This window comes from Monodelphis domestica, chromosome 4 (assembly GCF_027887165.1).
Source record: "Monodelphis domestica isolate mMonDom1 chromosome 4, mMonDom1.pri, whole genome shotgun sequence".
Taxonomy (NCBI): domain Eukaryota; kingdom Metazoa; phylum Chordata; class Mammalia; order Didelphimorphia; family Didelphidae; genus Monodelphis; species Monodelphis domestica.
In genome coordinates, this window is record NC_077230.1 from 163,464,671 (window position 1) to 163,483,180 (window position 18,510).

General features: G+C 38.3%; 1 protein-coding gene and 1 long non-coding RNA gene across 2 annotated transcripts in view; one reads left to right on the top strand and one right to left on the bottom strand.

The window, feature by feature from the left end:
* Positions 1-18,510, top strand: part of UPP2 (uridine phosphorylase 2) — a 51,552-nt gene that overhangs the window by 24,600 nt on the left and 8,442 nt on the right. The window contains exons 4-6 of the mRNA XM_001373582.3: positions 5,452-5,566; positions 8,630-8,839; positions 13,248-13,394. Coding sequence (XP_001373619.2) covers positions 5,452-5,566; positions 8,630-8,839; positions 13,248-13,394 — 472 coding nt within the window. The remainder of the gene's footprint in view (positions 1-5,451; positions 5,567-8,629; positions 8,840-13,247; positions 13,395-18,510) is intronic.
* LOC107652388 (uncharacterized) lies at positions 3,740-16,898 on the bottom strand. The gene is made up of 2 exons (XR_001629944.2): positions 16,764-16,898; positions 3,740-5,583 (listed from the first exon to the last, which is right to left on the bottom strand). It is a non-coding gene; the product is annotated as an uncharacterized LOC107652388 (long non-coding RNA).

Below are 18,510 nucleotides of genomic sequence, written 5' to 3' on the forward strand. Positions count from 1 at the left end.
AAAAGGTCACACATTCAGAGCATCATCTGTTGAATTAATGTTTCTAAATGGTCTAAGAACTGAAGGATTCTTAGCCCCCTCTACCCCAACATTCTACCACACTGCCATTATCACTGTGGAATCAGAGGGGGGACCACACAGGAGTCAGTGCCATATTGTATTTATATGTATTAGATGGGATAAGAAGGTATGGAGGGCTGGGTTCTAACCTGGTAGATGGGTGACCCAACCCCGTGTGATCACCAAGCTGTTCAGGGATGTCTGACCTTCCAATTTAATCTCATAGAGTTGCTAGCTACAAATTCATTATAAGAAAGAAAGGGCAGGACATGTTCTTTGGTATTGCTTCAGGGTAGTTTATGTGTTATTACATAAACTTTTTACATTAGAAATAGCAAAAAGAACAGCCACTTTCTTTTTCTCTGATAACTAATGAACTGTCCCTGTTGTACACACATCTCCTTTCAGCAGCTCTCTCTCTCTCTCTCTCTCTCTCTCTCTCTCTCTCTCTCTCTCTCTCTGTCTCTCTGTCTCTCTCTCTCTCTCTGTCTCTCTCTCTCTCTCTCTGTCTCTCTCTCTCTCTCTCTCTCTGTCTCTCTGTCTCTCTCTCTGTCTCTCTCTGTCTCTCTCTGTCTCTCTCTGTCTCTCTCTCTCTGTCTCTCTCTGTCTCTCTCTCTCTCTCTCTCTCTCTCTCTCTTTCTCTCTCTCACCTTCTCTACCTCTGTGAATGTGGCACTCTTCATACACTAGGGAAATCTGCAGTTATTCCAAAATTCCACAGTTTAAAACTTTAATAAGCCCTGCTAAAAATCTGCTAATGCATTTTCATGTGGTTCCTATAAATTACTTTCCTGCATTTAGAATACATTAACAGCAGTAGACATACAGTGCCCTAAGATAAATGAAGAACAGAATTATAATTTTTATGAACTATAAGCACACAAAAATCATGCTTTCTGCTCCACGCACACTTTTTTTTTTTTGCTATTGTTCACAGGGGAGAAAAATGTCTTAAGGACATGGAAGAATATGCCTCTAGCTTGTCCTTACAAACCCCATCTTTACCCACAGGGCAAGGTCACAGTGTAGTAGCCAAGAGAACTTAGCAGCATTAGGCCATGTAAACCTCAGAGGAAAAATAGCGTGAGGTGTGATCAGAGGACCAGAGAAAGCTCATCAAAGCAGGGCTGTGACAATTTTCCTGTTTTGGTTAAGTTACAAATAGCTCACATAGCAGGAAGTGATTACTATCACTGGAAACTAATCATAATGTTATCCCCCAAGCCAGCAGCCTAAATGGATAGCTGTTACTGATTCCTCAGTTTCTGGGCACAGAGATGGCTAGAGAGGAGAGTAGCAAGATGGGAAATGAGCATAAAGGGAAAGACAATAAGGAAGAATAAGACAGGTGATCTCCCTGCATGGATGCTGCCCATTTGGGGTTCAAATGGAATGGTGGAGTTGGAGGACTCTTCATATTTCTTTAGATCTTGCTTTCCAAAGCCCTGACTTGCTTTTTCACTTACAACAACCTGCCCTTTGTTCAGATAGTCTGAGTGTATGATAGTAAAATATAGCATTAATAAAATATATTTAAAACCACTAGAAGCAAGCAATAAAACTTCACTATGAAATAAAAGCAGCCTAATCTCAGTGCCCCTTAAGAGAAGAGTAGCTAAAACGTGCTCTGGTTCTGAGGTCAATAAACTGAATCTTGGTTTCACCAAGCCAGTGGGGAAATTTCCAACTTGGGGCCCTTCTTTGAAAATGTTCTCTCTCTCTATCTGCCCCCAGTAGAGATTTATTTAGTTACTGTGATACTTATTTTACAAATGAGGGAGCTGAGACTTAAAGAAGTTCAATGACTTCTCCATGGTCACCCAGGTAGGAAATATTAAGAATGGGATTCAAATTCAGATCCACCTCCATGGAGGTCTGATTAGAGGGGACTGTCTAAAAAGAAGAGACTGGCTTAACTTTCTAGCCTATGTACTACTGAACTCTGACGTTCAAGAAACTGGCAAAACATCTTCCAAACTCATTATTCCACTGAAACTACTCTCTCTAAAGTTACCAGTTATCTCTTATTTGCCATATCCAATGGCCTTTTCTTAGTCCTCAGTCATCTTGATCTTTCTGCTGCCTTTAACTCTACTGGTCACCCTCTCCTCTTTGGCACTTATTTTTTTTTGTTTTTGTTTAAACCCTTATCTTCCATCTTGAAATTAATATTGTGTATTGGTTCCAAGGGAGAAGAGTGATAAGGGCTAGGTAATAGGAGTCAAGTGACTTACCCAAGTTCACACAGCTGGGAAGTGTCTGAGGCCAGATTTGAACCTAGGACCTCACTTCTCTAGGCTTGGCTTTCAATTCACTGAGCTACCCAGCTGCCCCCTCTTTAACATTTCTTAAGGTTTTTAGAACACCATTCTTCTTGGTTTTCTCCTACCTACTCACCTTGCCTTCTCTGTCTTATTTGCTGGATCCGCAACCATATGATCTTTTAACTGTAGGTTTCCCATAGAGTTCTGTCCTTGGCCCTTTTCTCTTGTCTTCCCTTTTTTTCTTCTTCTCTTCTTTTTCTCTTCTCTTCTGCCACTTGGTTAACTCATCAGCTCCAGTGGACTTAATTACTATCTCTATGCAAATAATTTTCAAATCTATGCAAACCTATCTGCTGATCTTTAATCTTACATCCCAAACTTCCTTTCACACATCTCAAACTCCATGTTCAGTAGACATCTTAAACTCAGCATGTCCAGAATTGAACTCATTACTTTTCCTCTAAAACTTTCTCAACTCCCACCTTCTCTGCAAAGGACAACACCATCTTCCCAGTTCTTCATTTTATACGTATCATCCTCAACTCCTCACCATCTCTTACACCTCATAGACAATCTGTTGCCAAGGCTTGTCAATTTTATCTTTTTCGCATTTCTCCGGCATTCCTTCTTCTCTCCTCTGACACCATTGCCACCCTGGTACATGTCCTCATTACTTAGCATGTAGACTATTCCAACAGCCTGCAAGTGGATCTGCCTGGCTCAAATCTCCTGCTAATACTATGTCTTATAATGATTTTTTCTTGCCTGTGTTTCTAGTGCATGTTGCAAAATATGAATTGGTTTGCAACCTGTTGCTTGGTGTATTTGCTTTTTATTAATAAAGACTTTATTTTATTTTTTTACAATTATCAAACATTTATGTTTCCTCCTTCCCACCACCAACTATACTGAAAAATGTTTTAAGAAAAACAAAACCATTGTAAAATATTTGTGGGAATGTGTGTGTATAAAATCAAGCAAAATAAATTCTCACATTGACTATGTCCAGAAATACATGTCTCAAGCTCCTTTTTCAGTCTATGTCCTCTCTATGAAGAGGTGAGCAGCATGCTTCATAATCTGTCCTCTGAAATTGTTGGTCATTCCACTGATCAGAGGTCTGAGGTCTTTCCAAGTTGTTTGTCTTTATAATGTTGTCATTTTATAAATTGTTCTCTTGGTTTTGCTTATTTCATTCTGTAAGCATTAGAATAAGTCTTTGAAGTTTTCTCTAAAACTAACCCTTTCACTATTTTCCATGATGTAATAGTATTTCATTACATTCATATGCTATAATTTGTTCAGTCAGTTCCCAATTGATGGCACCTCTGTTAGCTTTCAGCTCTTTACCCCCACTCCCCAATAAACCCTGCTTGTGGTAGGTAAAAGATGAAACAACTGAGTAAACAGAGGTCTGAGCTTGCAAGCACCTCAATTTATGAGAAATAATACATGCCAATTGCATAAGAAACTGGGACCAGGGCTTTGTCAGCTTTGGCACTGGCCCCTGAATACAGGGGGAGACAGATTTTTATGCATTAAAAATAATTAAAAGACCAATTAATTAAAAGAAAACAATTAGCATGGATATAAAATTAGGTATTATGATTTGTAATTGGAGGTAAGATTAGAGAGTTTTCAAGTTGAGAGGGGGATAACAAATTGGTGCAATTCACTGAAATCAGAAAAAGAGGCATCCTATCCACCTCCCAGTGTCTATATTCAATCAAAGAAACACAGAAATAACAACTGATTAACTTGTGTGGAGCCAGTTTTCAGATAAGACACATGGGTTGCTTAATATGTATAATTATGACAAAACTTCTTGCATTCATCTTGAGATCTGACTGAGTTTTTAGTGAGCACGACCTAGGTCCTTAGTTAAGGATCTCTAAGCAGGAGGTAGAGGTGGCTCAGTTTTCCAGCCAGGCAGGACTAGGTTCATACAAGATAGTAAAGTTTCTGACAATTCCCACAATTGAATAAAGTTTTCTCACAGGATAGAAATTGGACTAGACACATGATTGAATAGAAAGGAAACTGAGATAGTTCCAGAATTGAATCAAAAGCTAGAGTCCGTGTGGAGTCAATTACCACTACCACTTGCTGTTCTAATTCCCTCATGCTATAAATATCTCTGTATATGAATCCTTTTTCTCCTTCTTTGATCTCTAGAGCTATCCATCTATCAATACGTATATAAGTATGTGCCCTCCCATATATACAGATATATGTACACATATGAATATATCTTTACCTATCTATTGGGGGGACATGGGCTCATGATGATGTTATCACTGAAAGTATATCACCATTCAGTCACTTTGGGGGCATCGTTCCAATCTGCTTTACAGAATGGCTATACCATTTCACAAGTCCACCAACAGGGCATTAATATATTTGTTTCCCCAAAAGATATAATATACTTGTTTCCTCTGAGACTTGCCATTTTCTTTTTTGGTCTTTGCAAATATCATGGGCGTGAAGTGAAATCTCAATTACTTAACTTTACTTGGTTTTTCTTTTGATTATCAGTGACTTGTAGAATTTTTTTCAGATGCCTATTCCTATATTCTTAGCCCATTTTCACCCAACCTTCCCCCTTATCCCACCTACCATTCACATAGAAATAGCAGCAAGGTAATTCAGGCAAGGAAACATGAGGACAACAAAAGAAATTTCAAATTTCACTTAGCACAATAGAGAAGTTTGAGTGACATGGCAGCCACAAAAAACATGCACATTTTCTCAAAGTCAAATTAAACATGAAAAATGCTCTTTGGAAAAGTTTCCTCATAAGAAGCTTAGTGGGGAGTAAAGAAATTATGTCCTTCTAACAATCTCGGAGACCACATACTGTCTTTTTTTTTGCTACTGTAGAGGAGCACAGAATCCACTTAAATGGAGAAGGAAATCCTCCTTTCAGATCCTCCCAGATGTGCATATCCATCAAGCAATCTTGGGAATATGAGTTAGAGCTGACTTAAATCTTCCACAGCCCTGCCAAGTCCTTAATGATTGTATAAATTCATTTGTACGCTGTTAACTTGTAAAGAAGGGGAAAAATCTGTCTCGTTCATCTATTAATTTCAAAGAAATATGGTGACTTTTCTTTTCTTCTTGACAGCACGGCATGGGCATCCCTTCCATTTCAATTATGCTGCATGAGCTCATCAAACTCCTTTACCATGCAAAGTGTTGTGATGTGACAATCATCCGCATTGGCACATCAGGAGGAATAGGTGAGGCATTCAGTTGGCTGTGATAAAAACAAGATGAATCATAAGTTGCTTTAAAAATATAGCATATTCACCTAGAAGCCAAAAGAAAGTAGGAGAGCCCAATAATACAACAATCTGGGTAAGGATCTTTGATGACACCTAACATAGTCTGTCTCTTCCTAATAGCCAGTCAGTCAATCAATAAGCATTTATTAAACACCTATTATATGTCAGGCACTATGCAAAGCACTGACCATACAAAGTTACAAAGAAAGGCAAAAGACAGTCCCTGACTTCAAGGAATTCTAGTGGAGAAGAGAACTTATAAACAACTATATATGTACAAAGAAATATATACTGGAGAAAATCACACAAGGAAGTCACTAGCATTAAGGGGAAACAGGAAACAGGAAAACACTTCATCTGGGTGAGATTTTAGCTGAGTTAGGGAATTCAGGAGTCAGAGAAAAGGTGAGAGAACATTTCATCCATGAGGAACAGACAGTTTAAAAAGTGTGGATATAGGAGATAGTATCTTGTGCAAAGAGCATCAAAGAAGCCAATATTACTGGGTCAAAAAGAAGATGAAGGAGGGTAAACTATAAGAAAACTGAAAAGAAAGGAGGTCTGGTTATAAGGGTTTTTTAAAACAAGCAGAAATTTTTCTTTTTGATCCTAGAAATAAAAAATAAAAAAAAAATTGAAAAGTGGAGTGGACATGGTCAGATCTGCACATTAAGAAAATCACTCTGCTTGGGACAGCTAAGTGATACAGTAGATCAGCTCCATGCCTGAAGTCAGGAGGAACTGGGTTCAAATCTGGTCTTAGACATTTCTTATCTTGCTCTTCTGTTGTAGAATACTTGTTAGAGCACAAGATAAGGGTTTTTAAAAAGATCTCTCTGGTAGCTGAGTGGAAGATGAATTGAAGATGGAGAGAGATTTCAGGCAGAGACCAATGACTAGGCTTTCTTTGTTTTGCATGGGAAACTATATATGTTTTGGGGTGCTCAGCAAACATGCTGCCATAGTTATTTGGTCTCTAAGTCCCATATCATAATATGGGAAGAGTTAGACTAACAATAACTCTTTTTGTTGTTGTTTGTATTGTGATCTACACACTGTCATATAGTTAGCACAATCCAGACACAGGATCACAATCCAGACAGTAGGATCATAGAACATCAGGACTGGAAAGAGGACCTCCGAGACATCTAGTCCAACCCATACTTGAAGAGTCACAATAGAAGGAGTGCTTAACTTGAAGCTAAGAAGAATTGAATTTGAATTCTGATACTTCATGGGAATGTGGCCATGACCAATTTATTTGCTAAGGTGGGAGAAGAATTCTGATTGTATTAGTGTAGGGATCTCCACCAACACAGATTGGAATCTCATCTGCAATTTATAGCCTGGCTTTTCCTGAGGCTTTGAGAGCTTGTGATCTATCCACAGTCATGTAGTTAACATATATCATAAACAGGATTAGATCCTGGGTTTTTCAACCCTCTACTACCTCATATTGCCTCTCAACTTGTGTATTTACACACCAATTTCCAATAATAAATGAATTTGCATACATTGCTTTTTCAGTCCTCTCAATAAACACGTGTGGTAGATCAGAGTAATGAGTGAAAGATGCTATTGGACCCAGATGTGTTTTGTGCACTGGAGAAAACTTTAAAGATCTCACAAAGTGGAACAGTGATTGGTAGCACAGTAGATAGAGTGTGGGGGCTAGAGTTGAAAGAACCTGAGTTCAATCTGGTCTCAGATACTTCCTAACTGTATGATCCAAGGCAAGTCACTTAACCCCAATTGCCTAGCCCTTGCTGCTCTTATGCCTTAGAAATAAGACAGAAGGTAAGGACTAAAAAAAAAAGGAAAAAAAAAGCTCTCATAGAGCCAAGACTGGAGGTAGGAAAGTCAACTAACAATGAAAAGCACTATCTGGTGGCAGGGAGTGGTATAGTAGAATCATAGAACATCAGCATTGGAAAGGGGACCTCAGAGGCATCTAGTCCAACCCATGCCTGAATGGTCACTGTAGACAGAATGCTTGTCTCGAAGCTGGGAAGACTTGAATTTGAATCCCACTTCTGATACTTCATACTAGCATGAGCAAATCATTGAATCTCTTGGAGACCAGGTTTTTTTCTTATATGTCAAATAGGGCTGTTGTTCAGTCACTGTTCAGTTGTGTCTGACTCTTCATAACCTTATTTGGGGTGTTCTTGGCAGGGATACTGAAGTGGTTTGCTATTTCAATCTCCAGATCATTTTAAAGATGAGGAAACAGAGGCGAAAATGGTTAACTGACTTGCTCAGGGACACACAGTGTCTGAGGACAGATTTGAACTCATGAAGATGAGTCTTCCTAATTTCAAGCTCAGGACCCTATCTACTGCACCATCTAGCTGCCCTCAAATAGAGATAAGAATAATCTTAATAGGTGGAGACCTAGGTGGCTCAGTGGATTGAGAGCTTGGCTAGAGATGGGAGGTCTTGGGGTTCAAATGTTCAGATGCTTCCCAGCTGTGTGACCCTGGACAAGTCACTTAACCTGCACTGCCTAGCCCTTACTACTCTTCTGCCTTGAAAGCAATACACAGTATTGATTCTAAGTTGGCAGGTAAGGGGTGGGGTTTTTGCCTTTTTTTTTTTAACTAGGACTTTCATAGTGCTTAGCCCACAGTGGACACTTATAACTGCTTGACTGGTTCACTGACCCTGAGCTTGGAAAGCAGGTTCTTCAGCCTAATACTCTCAGGCTGTATCAAGGCAGTCACCAGTTAATAAAAATTGCTCCACTCACATCTGGTGTATCCAGTATAGGTCTAAACATTTTATTTTAGGAAGGACATAAGACAAACCAAGGCACAGCCAGAAATGGAGAAAGGATCAGTGAAAGGAATTTGTTTGGCTCGAAGAAGAAAAGATAGAGCAAGGCTATGTTAGCAGTCTTCAAGTACCAAAAGGGCTCTCATGTGGGGAAGGTATTAGATTAGATGTGAAAAGCAAGCAGGTTCTCAGGATCATTTTGTAGCAATCTTTTCTTTTTCATTCTTTTTTCCTCCATTACAGGGATTGAACCTGGGTCTGTTGTTATAACGGACACAGCTGTAGATTCCTTCTTTAAGCCCCAGTTTGAGCAGATAATCCTTGACACTGTGGTTACTCGAAGTACAGAGCTCGACAAGGAATTGGCCCAAGAATTATTCAATTGCAGTAAAGAAATTCCAGGCTTTCCTACACTCATTGGACATACAATGTGTACCTATGATTTCTATGAAGGTAAGGACTATTTACAAACAGTTGAGTCGATGCAGAAAACTACTGGCATCTCTTTGTTACTTAAGCCCACAAATTATATGAAAATGCTCACTTCAGGGAATTAATAACAGAAGATTAAAAGGAAATTGAAACAGCCTTTTCTAGTTACTACACTAGTTACTAGGACCACAAGGACAGAAAAACCAGCAGAGAAACCCACATAATGAATTTATATTCAGGGTTGGGTTTAATCCTCCAAGAACAAATTGAATACTAAAATGCAATTAGGAAAGTTAACAAAATTGTGTCTCTTTTGATGTCATTCATTTAAATCTGTGATTCAGAGGTGGGAAACATAATCATGCATTGCTTTTGTTGCTCACCTGAACCTAAAAGGGCAAGCAGAGGACAGAAGGAACCAGTGGGTATTGGAAAACAAAGAAAGACACATGGGAGCCCCAAAGGGATGGAACTGCCTCAAAATGTTTCCACCTTGATATTGCACAGATGGGTAGGGTGGGGGTGGGGAACCCTAGCAAAGACTCAGGGGTCCCATGAGGGTATACAGGCTAACTTGGTAATAATTTGCTTCTTTAGTTGTATGCAAATGTAAGGATGTAAGCAAAACCGATGAGTAATGGCACACTCAAGACAAAAAAGGAAAATGAGAGATAAGAGGAAAATGAGAATGAGAAAAAAGAAACAAAGAAGGAAATAGAAATGAGAGAGGAAAAGATTAAGAGAGAAAAAAAGCTTGAAATCCAATTATCTCTCTCCCTCTCCCTCTTTCTCCCTCCTTCTTTCTCCCCCCCTTTTCCTTTCTCTCTCCCTCTGTCTCTCTGTCTCTCTCTTTCTCTGGCTCTATCTCTAGTTCTCATTCTGGGTCTGTGTTTTTCTCTCTTTATGTCTGTTTCTTCCTCTCTATATCTCTTTTTCTGTCTCTCAGACTCCCTTACTGTATGTCTTGAACTCTGTCTGTCTATATAGCTTTCTGCCTTTCACATATGTTTACATATATATATATGTATGCATATATACACATACACACATTTATAAGTTTGCTAGTATCCTATCTTCCAGAAACAAATCCACTCATGAGGCTTGAACTTCCCCCTTCATAGCATCTATGGCTATTGAACTTACATCTCGATTATGCATCTCAGTCTTGCACTTTAGCTAGAGACTTTCATTTTCATCTCCATGTGGGCCAGTCCCATTACTAGGTAAAGTCGACACTTCCAGCTCAACATATCTCAAGCTGAACTTGTTGTTTTCTCCCGCAAAAATTTGCTCCTAACTCCTTGGGTCCTGTTAATGATGCTATTGTTCTCCTGCTTAAAATAGCTGGAAACATTTGTCATCATCTGCCACCCTCATGCCACTCCACCCATCCAATTATTCACCATCTTGTCTCCATTTTATTTCTATAGTATCTCTTACATCAGATCTCTCTTTCCCATTTCCCTCCCCCCCCCCCATCATGTGTCAGGCTTTATTACTTCTCACCTTGATAATTAAAATAGCCTGCTAACTGCTCTCACTACCTGCAGCCTCCTCCCCTCCAATCGAATTACACACTAATGCCAGGTTAATTTTCCACATGCACAACTCTGCAGTACTCCCAAATCAAAAGCTTTCATTGTCTCTTCATCATGTACTGAGTAAAATACAAACTACTTAGCTTGTCGTTAATAATAATATCTATCATTTAGATGATGCTTTCAGATTTATTGAGTGCTGAAAATGATTGTACACTCCTGTAATCTCTGCTTCTGGGGAGCTTAGTGGATCACTCGAACCTGGGAAATGATGCTGGTGGATCACTTGAGTTCCAGTGTTCTGTGCGGCAGCAGGTCAAGTGGGCATCCTAAAGCTGGCATTAAAAGGATGAACCCCTAGGAGTGAGGGGCCATACATTTACTTGAGTAGGCTAACCAGCCTGAGTCAGAAATGGAATAGCCCAAGCCCCTGGTCCTGATCCGTAGTGGGAATAGTCTGTGAATAGTACCTGTACTTCCAACCTGGGTGAGAAAGGAAGATCTAGTCTAAAAAGTAGATATTTTTTAAAAATGGAAAAACCTACATGAAATTATGAAAAGCAAAATGAGTAGAATGAAGACAATATTATATACAGTTACAGAAATGAATGCTTGAAGAATAACTTATGAATGTCCACCTCCAAGGAAAGAACTGATAAAAAGAAATACAAAAGGCATAATTCCCATATACATACTTTTTTGTGAACTCTAGTTGGGGCAGGGGGAAGAGATACCTGGGAATTCTGATAAAGCTATCAAGCAGTTAAATTACACACACACACACACACACACACACACACACACACACGCACACAGTGTGTTATATACTTAAGCTTATTTGAATCTCAGAACAACATTGTGAGATAGGAAGGTCCTACAGGCATTATTGGAAAGCAGGCTCAGCAATTAGAAGTAACTTACCTGTAGATCATGCAGTTTCAGAGAAAATGTTTTGAACCCTGGGTTTTTGTGATTTCCACTGTCACATGCTACCTCTCAGTATCTGCCATAATCTAATTCTATACGATATTTCTACACCTATCATCTAATTTACATGTGTCTCCTTTATTCTAACTTTTAGGCAAGTCAGTCTACTAGCCATTTTCTGAGTAGGATCTGAAATTTTCTATCCCTTGTTTTTCTCCCTTTATCCCTGAGAGTAATAATAATAATAATGTCACAATAGATGCTATTTTCCTCACAACAAACTTTTAAGGTAGGTAATCTAATGGTTGAAGGCAGCTAGATGGCTCTATGGATAGAGTGCTGGGCCTAGATTCACTAAGTCCTGAGTTCAAATCCAGCCTCAGACACTTACTAGCTGTGTAACCCTGGGCTAGGTCACTTAACCTCTATTTTCCTTAATCCACTGGAAAAGGAAATGGAAAGTTACTACAGTCTCTTTGCCAAGAAAACCTCATGGACAATATTGGCATATTATGGTCCACTGGGTCACAAAGAGTTGGACATTACTGAACAACAGTATCCCCATTTTACAGGTGAACAAACAATCTCAGAAGAAGTTAAGGGACTTGTTTATAGTCACACAGCTAGTAAGTGGCAGAAACAGGACTTAGAAGCTAAATGTTCTATCTCTAGGTCCAGCATGTTAGGGTTTTTTTTCTCCCATTAGAATGCATAGCCTCTCTAATGTGATGTCTTTTCTCCCTTTCCTTTTCTGTCAATTAATAGCCTATCTATCCATTATTTAGTTTATTCAACTCAAATATCACCTCCTCCTTTAAAAAAAAAAACCTCTTATTTTCAGCTTTTTTTAAACTCTCTTTTAACTTTTCTGGTTTTTAAAAATCCTTTTCTAAACAGTCCTTACTTTCTGTCTCATTATCAATTCCAAAACAGAAGAGGTATAAGAGCTACGCCATCAGGGTACTTTAAGTAACGTGCCCAGGGTCTCACTGCTAGAAAGTGTCTGAAACCAGATTTGAACCTAGATCCTCCCATCTCCAGGCCTGGCACTCTATCCACTGTACTACCCAGCTACCCCCTCCATGAAGTTTTACTCAAGCCTGACAACTTGAAATGAGTCTTCCCTCCTTTGATCTTCATGCCATTTGTGGGGCACCTCCTCTCTTAACTACTTTCATAGATGGGATTTGAGAAACATCATGAGTGTCAGGAAAGCTGGTCTCAAATCATGCCTCTGACACATATTGGCTGTGTGACCCCAGAAAATCATTTTACTTTTAAGATATATAATTAGAATCTGCTCCCCAGGACTCTAAATCCCAGCATCCCACTTTCCTTCTCATGTTAAGTCCTTACGTTTTAGAGATAAAGTTTGTGTGTGGCCCTGCCTCCCTTTCTCTTTTCCCACAAACATGGTCTGGCAAAACTTTTCTTTACTCGGGCTTTTATTTTTGTCCTTTTATTTCTTCTACTTCAAGTGATTATTAATAAATGTTATGAAATATAATACTTGGAGTTATCGGATATTAATTTAAAACTTACAAAAAATCTCAGAAAACTCTAAGAATATAGCAGATTCTGATCTGAATTGCTAAAAGGAGTTTCTTCATGATTCTTTATGCCAATGAAATCACAGATCCAAATTAATTTAAAACAAGAATGAATCTTTGTCTTTCACTCTTCCATCACCTTCTCCCTCCTGCCACTCCCTAGATTATATCATTTTCTTGTGGGCAGCAACCACACTTTCTTAATTTTCTATCTTCCTCATCACTTAGCATAGTATATGTGTAATAAATGTTTATAAAATTTAATGAAAATTGTAGCAAAAAAGTAAAATCTGAGGGTACAGTTGATGAATCTTTTAATTTAAATGATTTGAGAAACAGTTTCAGACTATAGATACCTATGAGCCATTTCAAAGACTACAAGACCATCACTCAAAGATTCTCCCTCTCTTTAAGGACAAGGACGACTGGATGGAGCATTGTGCTCTTTTTCCAATGAAAAAAAGCTTGATTATTTACAGAGAGCTTATGAAGCTGGCATCAGGAATATTGAAATGGAGTCAACTGTGTTTGCTGCCATGTGTGGTCTTTGTGGGCTAAGAGGTAAGATTTTCATGAGAATTAGGGGTCAACTTCTGTCCTTCTTTAACTTCTATCTAGAGCTAGGAAGAGGTCTGACACTAGAACCCGAGAAGATATATGAAACCCCATACTACTCCTCAATTAATCAGCAAATATTTATTAAGTGTCTACTACATGCAAGACATATCCTAGACTTTGGGGATACAAAGACAAAAATGGCAAAGACAATCCTTTGATTGCAAGGATCATCCATTCCGTCATCCTTGCAATCTGGTTTCTATCCCCATCACTCTATTAAAGTAAATATTCTTAAGGTTATCAATGACCTCCTTCTTGCCAAATGAGAGGCAGTATAGTGCAATACAAAGAACATTGGATTTGGAGTCAGAGGACCTTGATTTGAATCTCAACTTTGCTCCTGATTATCTGTGTGACCTCACTCACACTTTCTTTCTTTCTCTGCCTCTCCAACCCCTCTTTTCCCCCCTCCTGCCTTCTCACTCCACTTTTCAGTCTTCTCTGTGGCTTTCTCCTCCTTCCCTCTTTCCTTAAATATGGTTGTCCCCCATGGTTTTTGTCCTTGAATAGTTTCTGTTCTCTACTCTTCAATATACCCCCAGCTTCAATTACCTCCTGCATGTAAATGACTCCAAAATCCCTATCTCTTGATCTTTCTTCAAGATCTTAGTGTCATATGTTTAATTTCTTGCTAGATGCCTTTAAGTCTACAAATGACATCTCAATCATGAGGTGTCCCAAACCCAAACTCATTATATTCTCACTAAAACGTGTCTGATAGTCCAAATTTCTTGTTTCTGTTATTAGCACTATGATACTCTTAGTCAACTTACCATGTAATCTTAGTCATTTTTGATTCTTCAATCTCTTTCATTCCACAAATCCAGGCCATTGCCAATTCTTGTTGATTCTATCTCTGTTATGTCTCTTCTACCCATTCCTCTCTTTCCATTCTATAGCCACCACCCTAATTCAGGGCTGCATCTCTTCTTATCTGAGATTATTTAATATTGTTCTAAGTGATCTTTCTATCTCTAGTCTATCCCTTCTCCAATACACCTTCAATCACCAGATGGCACTGTTAGCCACTTTGCTAGTTCAATTCTACAAGAAGAATCAAGATCCAGGAAAGTTCAACCTAGAAGAAAGACAATCCTCTCTTCTTCCCTGTTGAAAAGAAATATGGGGGAGTGCCAATTTCTCTATGGTTTTTTTTTAATTAAACCCTCACTTTCCATCTTGGAATCAATACTGTGTATTGGTTCTGAGGCAGAAGAGTGGTAATGGCTAGGCAATAGGGGTCAAGTGACTTACCCAGGGTCACACAGCTGGGAAGTGTCTGAGGCCAGATTTGAACCCAGGACCTCTCACCTCTAGGCCTGGTTCTCAATCCACTAAGCTACCCAGCTGTCCCCCTCTCTATGGTTTTTAGAAAGGACACAATTGTTTATCCTATATCTCTGCTGCTTTCTGCATTAACATGAAGTCTTATTAGTTTAAAGAATGTATTTAATGTGGATTTATTCAATGAGAAGTAGCTCTGATACAATCTCTCTCCCCAAATTCTCCTGTATTTAATGGAGCCCTAGTCATGCAAACTGAGAATAATGAAGTCAGCTCCTCAAAGGAACAAATAGGCATACTTACTAACTATAATTGTATTCCTCATTTCCTCCCAATTACATATTCTACACATCTTGTTCAGATTATCTTCCTAGCCATTTTCAATCATGTCAGTACTCTCTCTCATTTTTTTAAAACTTTCAATAGCTCCCTATTAACCAAGGAATAAAGTATCTTGATATTCAAGCTACTTCACAGTCTAGCTCTAGTCTTATCCCAAATTAATTTCTTCCTTATTCTTTGTATTCCAGGAAAACAGAATATTGTTATTCCCTGGATTTCACTTTTTTCTCTCTCATTTCCATGCCTTTGTCCATACCATCTCTCATCCCTAGACAGGGCTTTTGCCCATCTTCTTTGAATTATCTTTGCTGATTCAAGGACCATCTCATGTACTATAGAGTCCATGATGCTTGCCCTGAACCTTGCTGATGATAAAAATTCTCCCTCCTAAATTTTTTAATTTATTTCTTATAATAGTTTGCTTGGACTTAATTATTTGTCTACATTTCCTTCCTTACATTGGATTATGAACTTCTTAAGAGCAGAAATGAAGCTATATATCCAGTGCTTAGTCCAATTCTTTGCATACAGTAGGCACTTCAGAAATGTTTATGGAACTGAATTGAATCACAAGCTGCCTCTCATCATCTTAATTTTCCTTTAGAAAAGAATTTACAAGTCCACCAATGAAATGTTATTTCAAAGCAAATTTATCAACTATATTAAATCTACTTGGAAAGCTCAAGATAAAAAGTATGCACAGAAAAAAAAAGTTTCTTTTGGTGAGAATGATTACCACATAGGTGGGCATTGATAACCACATAGCAGGATGTCATAGCAAAACATTTCAAAAGCCTTCCACTATCTGTATTTAACATGGTTACTCTCTCTTTTTGAAATTCAGTGCCATGAAATAAATCGTAAACACTAAATATAATTTATTAAGCACCTACTGGGTATATGATTCTATACTAAATGCAAAAATCAGAAATGGTATTTTTATCTGATAATTTGATTCATAAGATTTTCTCCCTTCCATTACCCTCTGTTAGAATGACTTTTCTTCTTTGCTGCAAGGCAGATTTAGAGGCTAAATTAAACATCTACTAGTAGGATTAGAATGTAACTTCCAGAAATAACAAATTTACAACTAAAATGCATATGTAATGAAGCTTCTTAATCTATTTCTAAGCACTGGTATGGAATGTTACTTATGGAAAGCAATAATGTAGTGAAAAGCGTTAGGGATTTGAAATCAGAAGCCCTGAGTTCATTGTCTAAGGAAAAGTCTCTTCAACTCTATGATTCTCCATTTGCTCATTTATAATGAGATTCAATTAGATTAGATGAGATCAGAGCTTCTTGACTTTCTTTTGGTTCACAGTCCCTTCAATAGTCTGGTAAAGCTCAGGGACTCCTTCTCAGAATCATGTTTTTAAATGAGTCAAATAAAATCCATAAGATTGCAAAGAAAAACAATTATATTGAAATCTATTTAAGTAATTTTTTTTCAGTTCAGAGAATCCAGATTAAGATCCCTTGGACTAGATAATGTCAAAAGAATCTTCCAGCTCTAAAATCTTGGTTGATAAATCAATATATTTTCCACCTTTGAGTAAGCAAGAAAAATGAATGATTAAAAAGAAATGTATATTAATTTTATAATTTTTAGGACATAAGATTGCATGGGAGAAGTGACAGAGACAGATAAAAACAGAAAGAAGTGCAACTTAAAATAACCCATACCAAGATGAAGTATTGATAATCTCCTAAATCAGCAAAATGTCCCAATCATCCCTCTGGTCTTCCCTTCTGTTCCAGCTCAGTGCCATTATTCTACATGTGGCTCCCTAGAAATTCCTCCCCCTATGCTATCCCAGGTAGTTCTACCCTTTGCTCCTTTTCTTTCCCCCCACAATCAACATTTACTTTTTCTACAGAGTTCAAATAAGGTATTTGTGGACTTTGAGTCACTTGTGTGTTTTACTGGCCCCAGAAACTTTTAGCCTTCACCATAACACAATTAGTCTGATTTAATCTAAATTTACGAATTAATAGTGCAGGACTTGAAGTTAGAAAACCCAAGTTCAAATATAACCTCAAACCCTTACTAGCTGTGAAACCCTGGACAAGTCATGCAATCCTGGTGCCTCAGTTTCCTCATCTATAAAATGAACTGGAGAAGGAACACAACAAAGCATTCCAGCATCTTTACCAAGAAACCCTCAAATGGGGTCATAAAGAGAGAAATATGATTGAAATGACTTAACAACAACAATGTATAATTGCATTGTATCCGTTTCTTGGGATACAAAGATAAAAATCAACATAGTACTTACCCCCAAAGAAATATCTAACATGTAGACAAATAGGGGAATGGGCAGTGTGGCATAATAGATAGGGCACTGTACTTGGAGTTAGAAAGACCTGAGTTGAAATATCACCTCATGTACTTCCTAGCTGAGTGACCCAGAGCAAGTAACTGAAACTCTTTGAGCTTCAATAAGAGCTGGAAAACAAGAGAGATGGACTCTCTGCTGTCTAAGGTCTTCTTCAGGTCAAAATCGGTGCCTGGCTTGTAGGAGGCTCTTAATATATGCTAGTTGACAAAGTCGACTAACTATAAGTTCGACCAAAATAAGAGCAAGGAAAAATCCAAAGAAAGTGCTACAGGCAGTTTAAGAGGGGAGAGCACTTTGACCTGGTTGGACTCCAGACTTCATAGAAGGGGTAGCACTGATCTTGACCCTGAAGGAAGAGAATGATTGCAATAGGCAGCATTGTGGAGGGTTTGGGGCATGATATATGGGACAACATGCATATTTGCATGGTGGGAGGAAAGGGAAGGATGGAAGCAGGGGATATTTGGTAATCTGGTTTGACTGGTAACATAGACTATGTGAAGGGAAGAAGGATGAAATAAAACTGCAAGCCTTATGTCAGAGCCTCCATTTTCTCCTCTGTAAAATGGGGCTATTAATGCCTCCTGTCAGAAGCAATGTTGCTTAATGGAGAGAGAGCTGGTTTTGGAATTAGGAAGGTCTGGAATAAAATTCTGTCAGATAGTAGCTGTGTGATACTGGTCAAGTCACTTCACTTCTAAGTGCCCCAGACAAATCTCTAAAACTCTAGGCTGTCAGAAGGTGCCAATTACTTGGGTGCTTTTTTACACTTTCTGTTTTACTGATATTTTGTTTATACATTGCAAATATTTATAACCTACCCTCACTTGGTGAGATGTCTATTAATAAGGTTATAATATGTTACATATATGATATAATAATCAGTTACAAAATATAGAAATTATAACAATTAAAACTCCATATAGCAACTTTATCTGAAAGTTCAAAAAAAATCTCAATCTGTAGCAACCCCCTCAATCTCTATATTTTTTTAAATAGCAAACATTTATTTTCTCTCCTTTTCTCCTATGTACTCCCTATCATTGCAGGGGTGGGGGGGGAAGCAAAGGAAAAAATCAAATTTCATATAA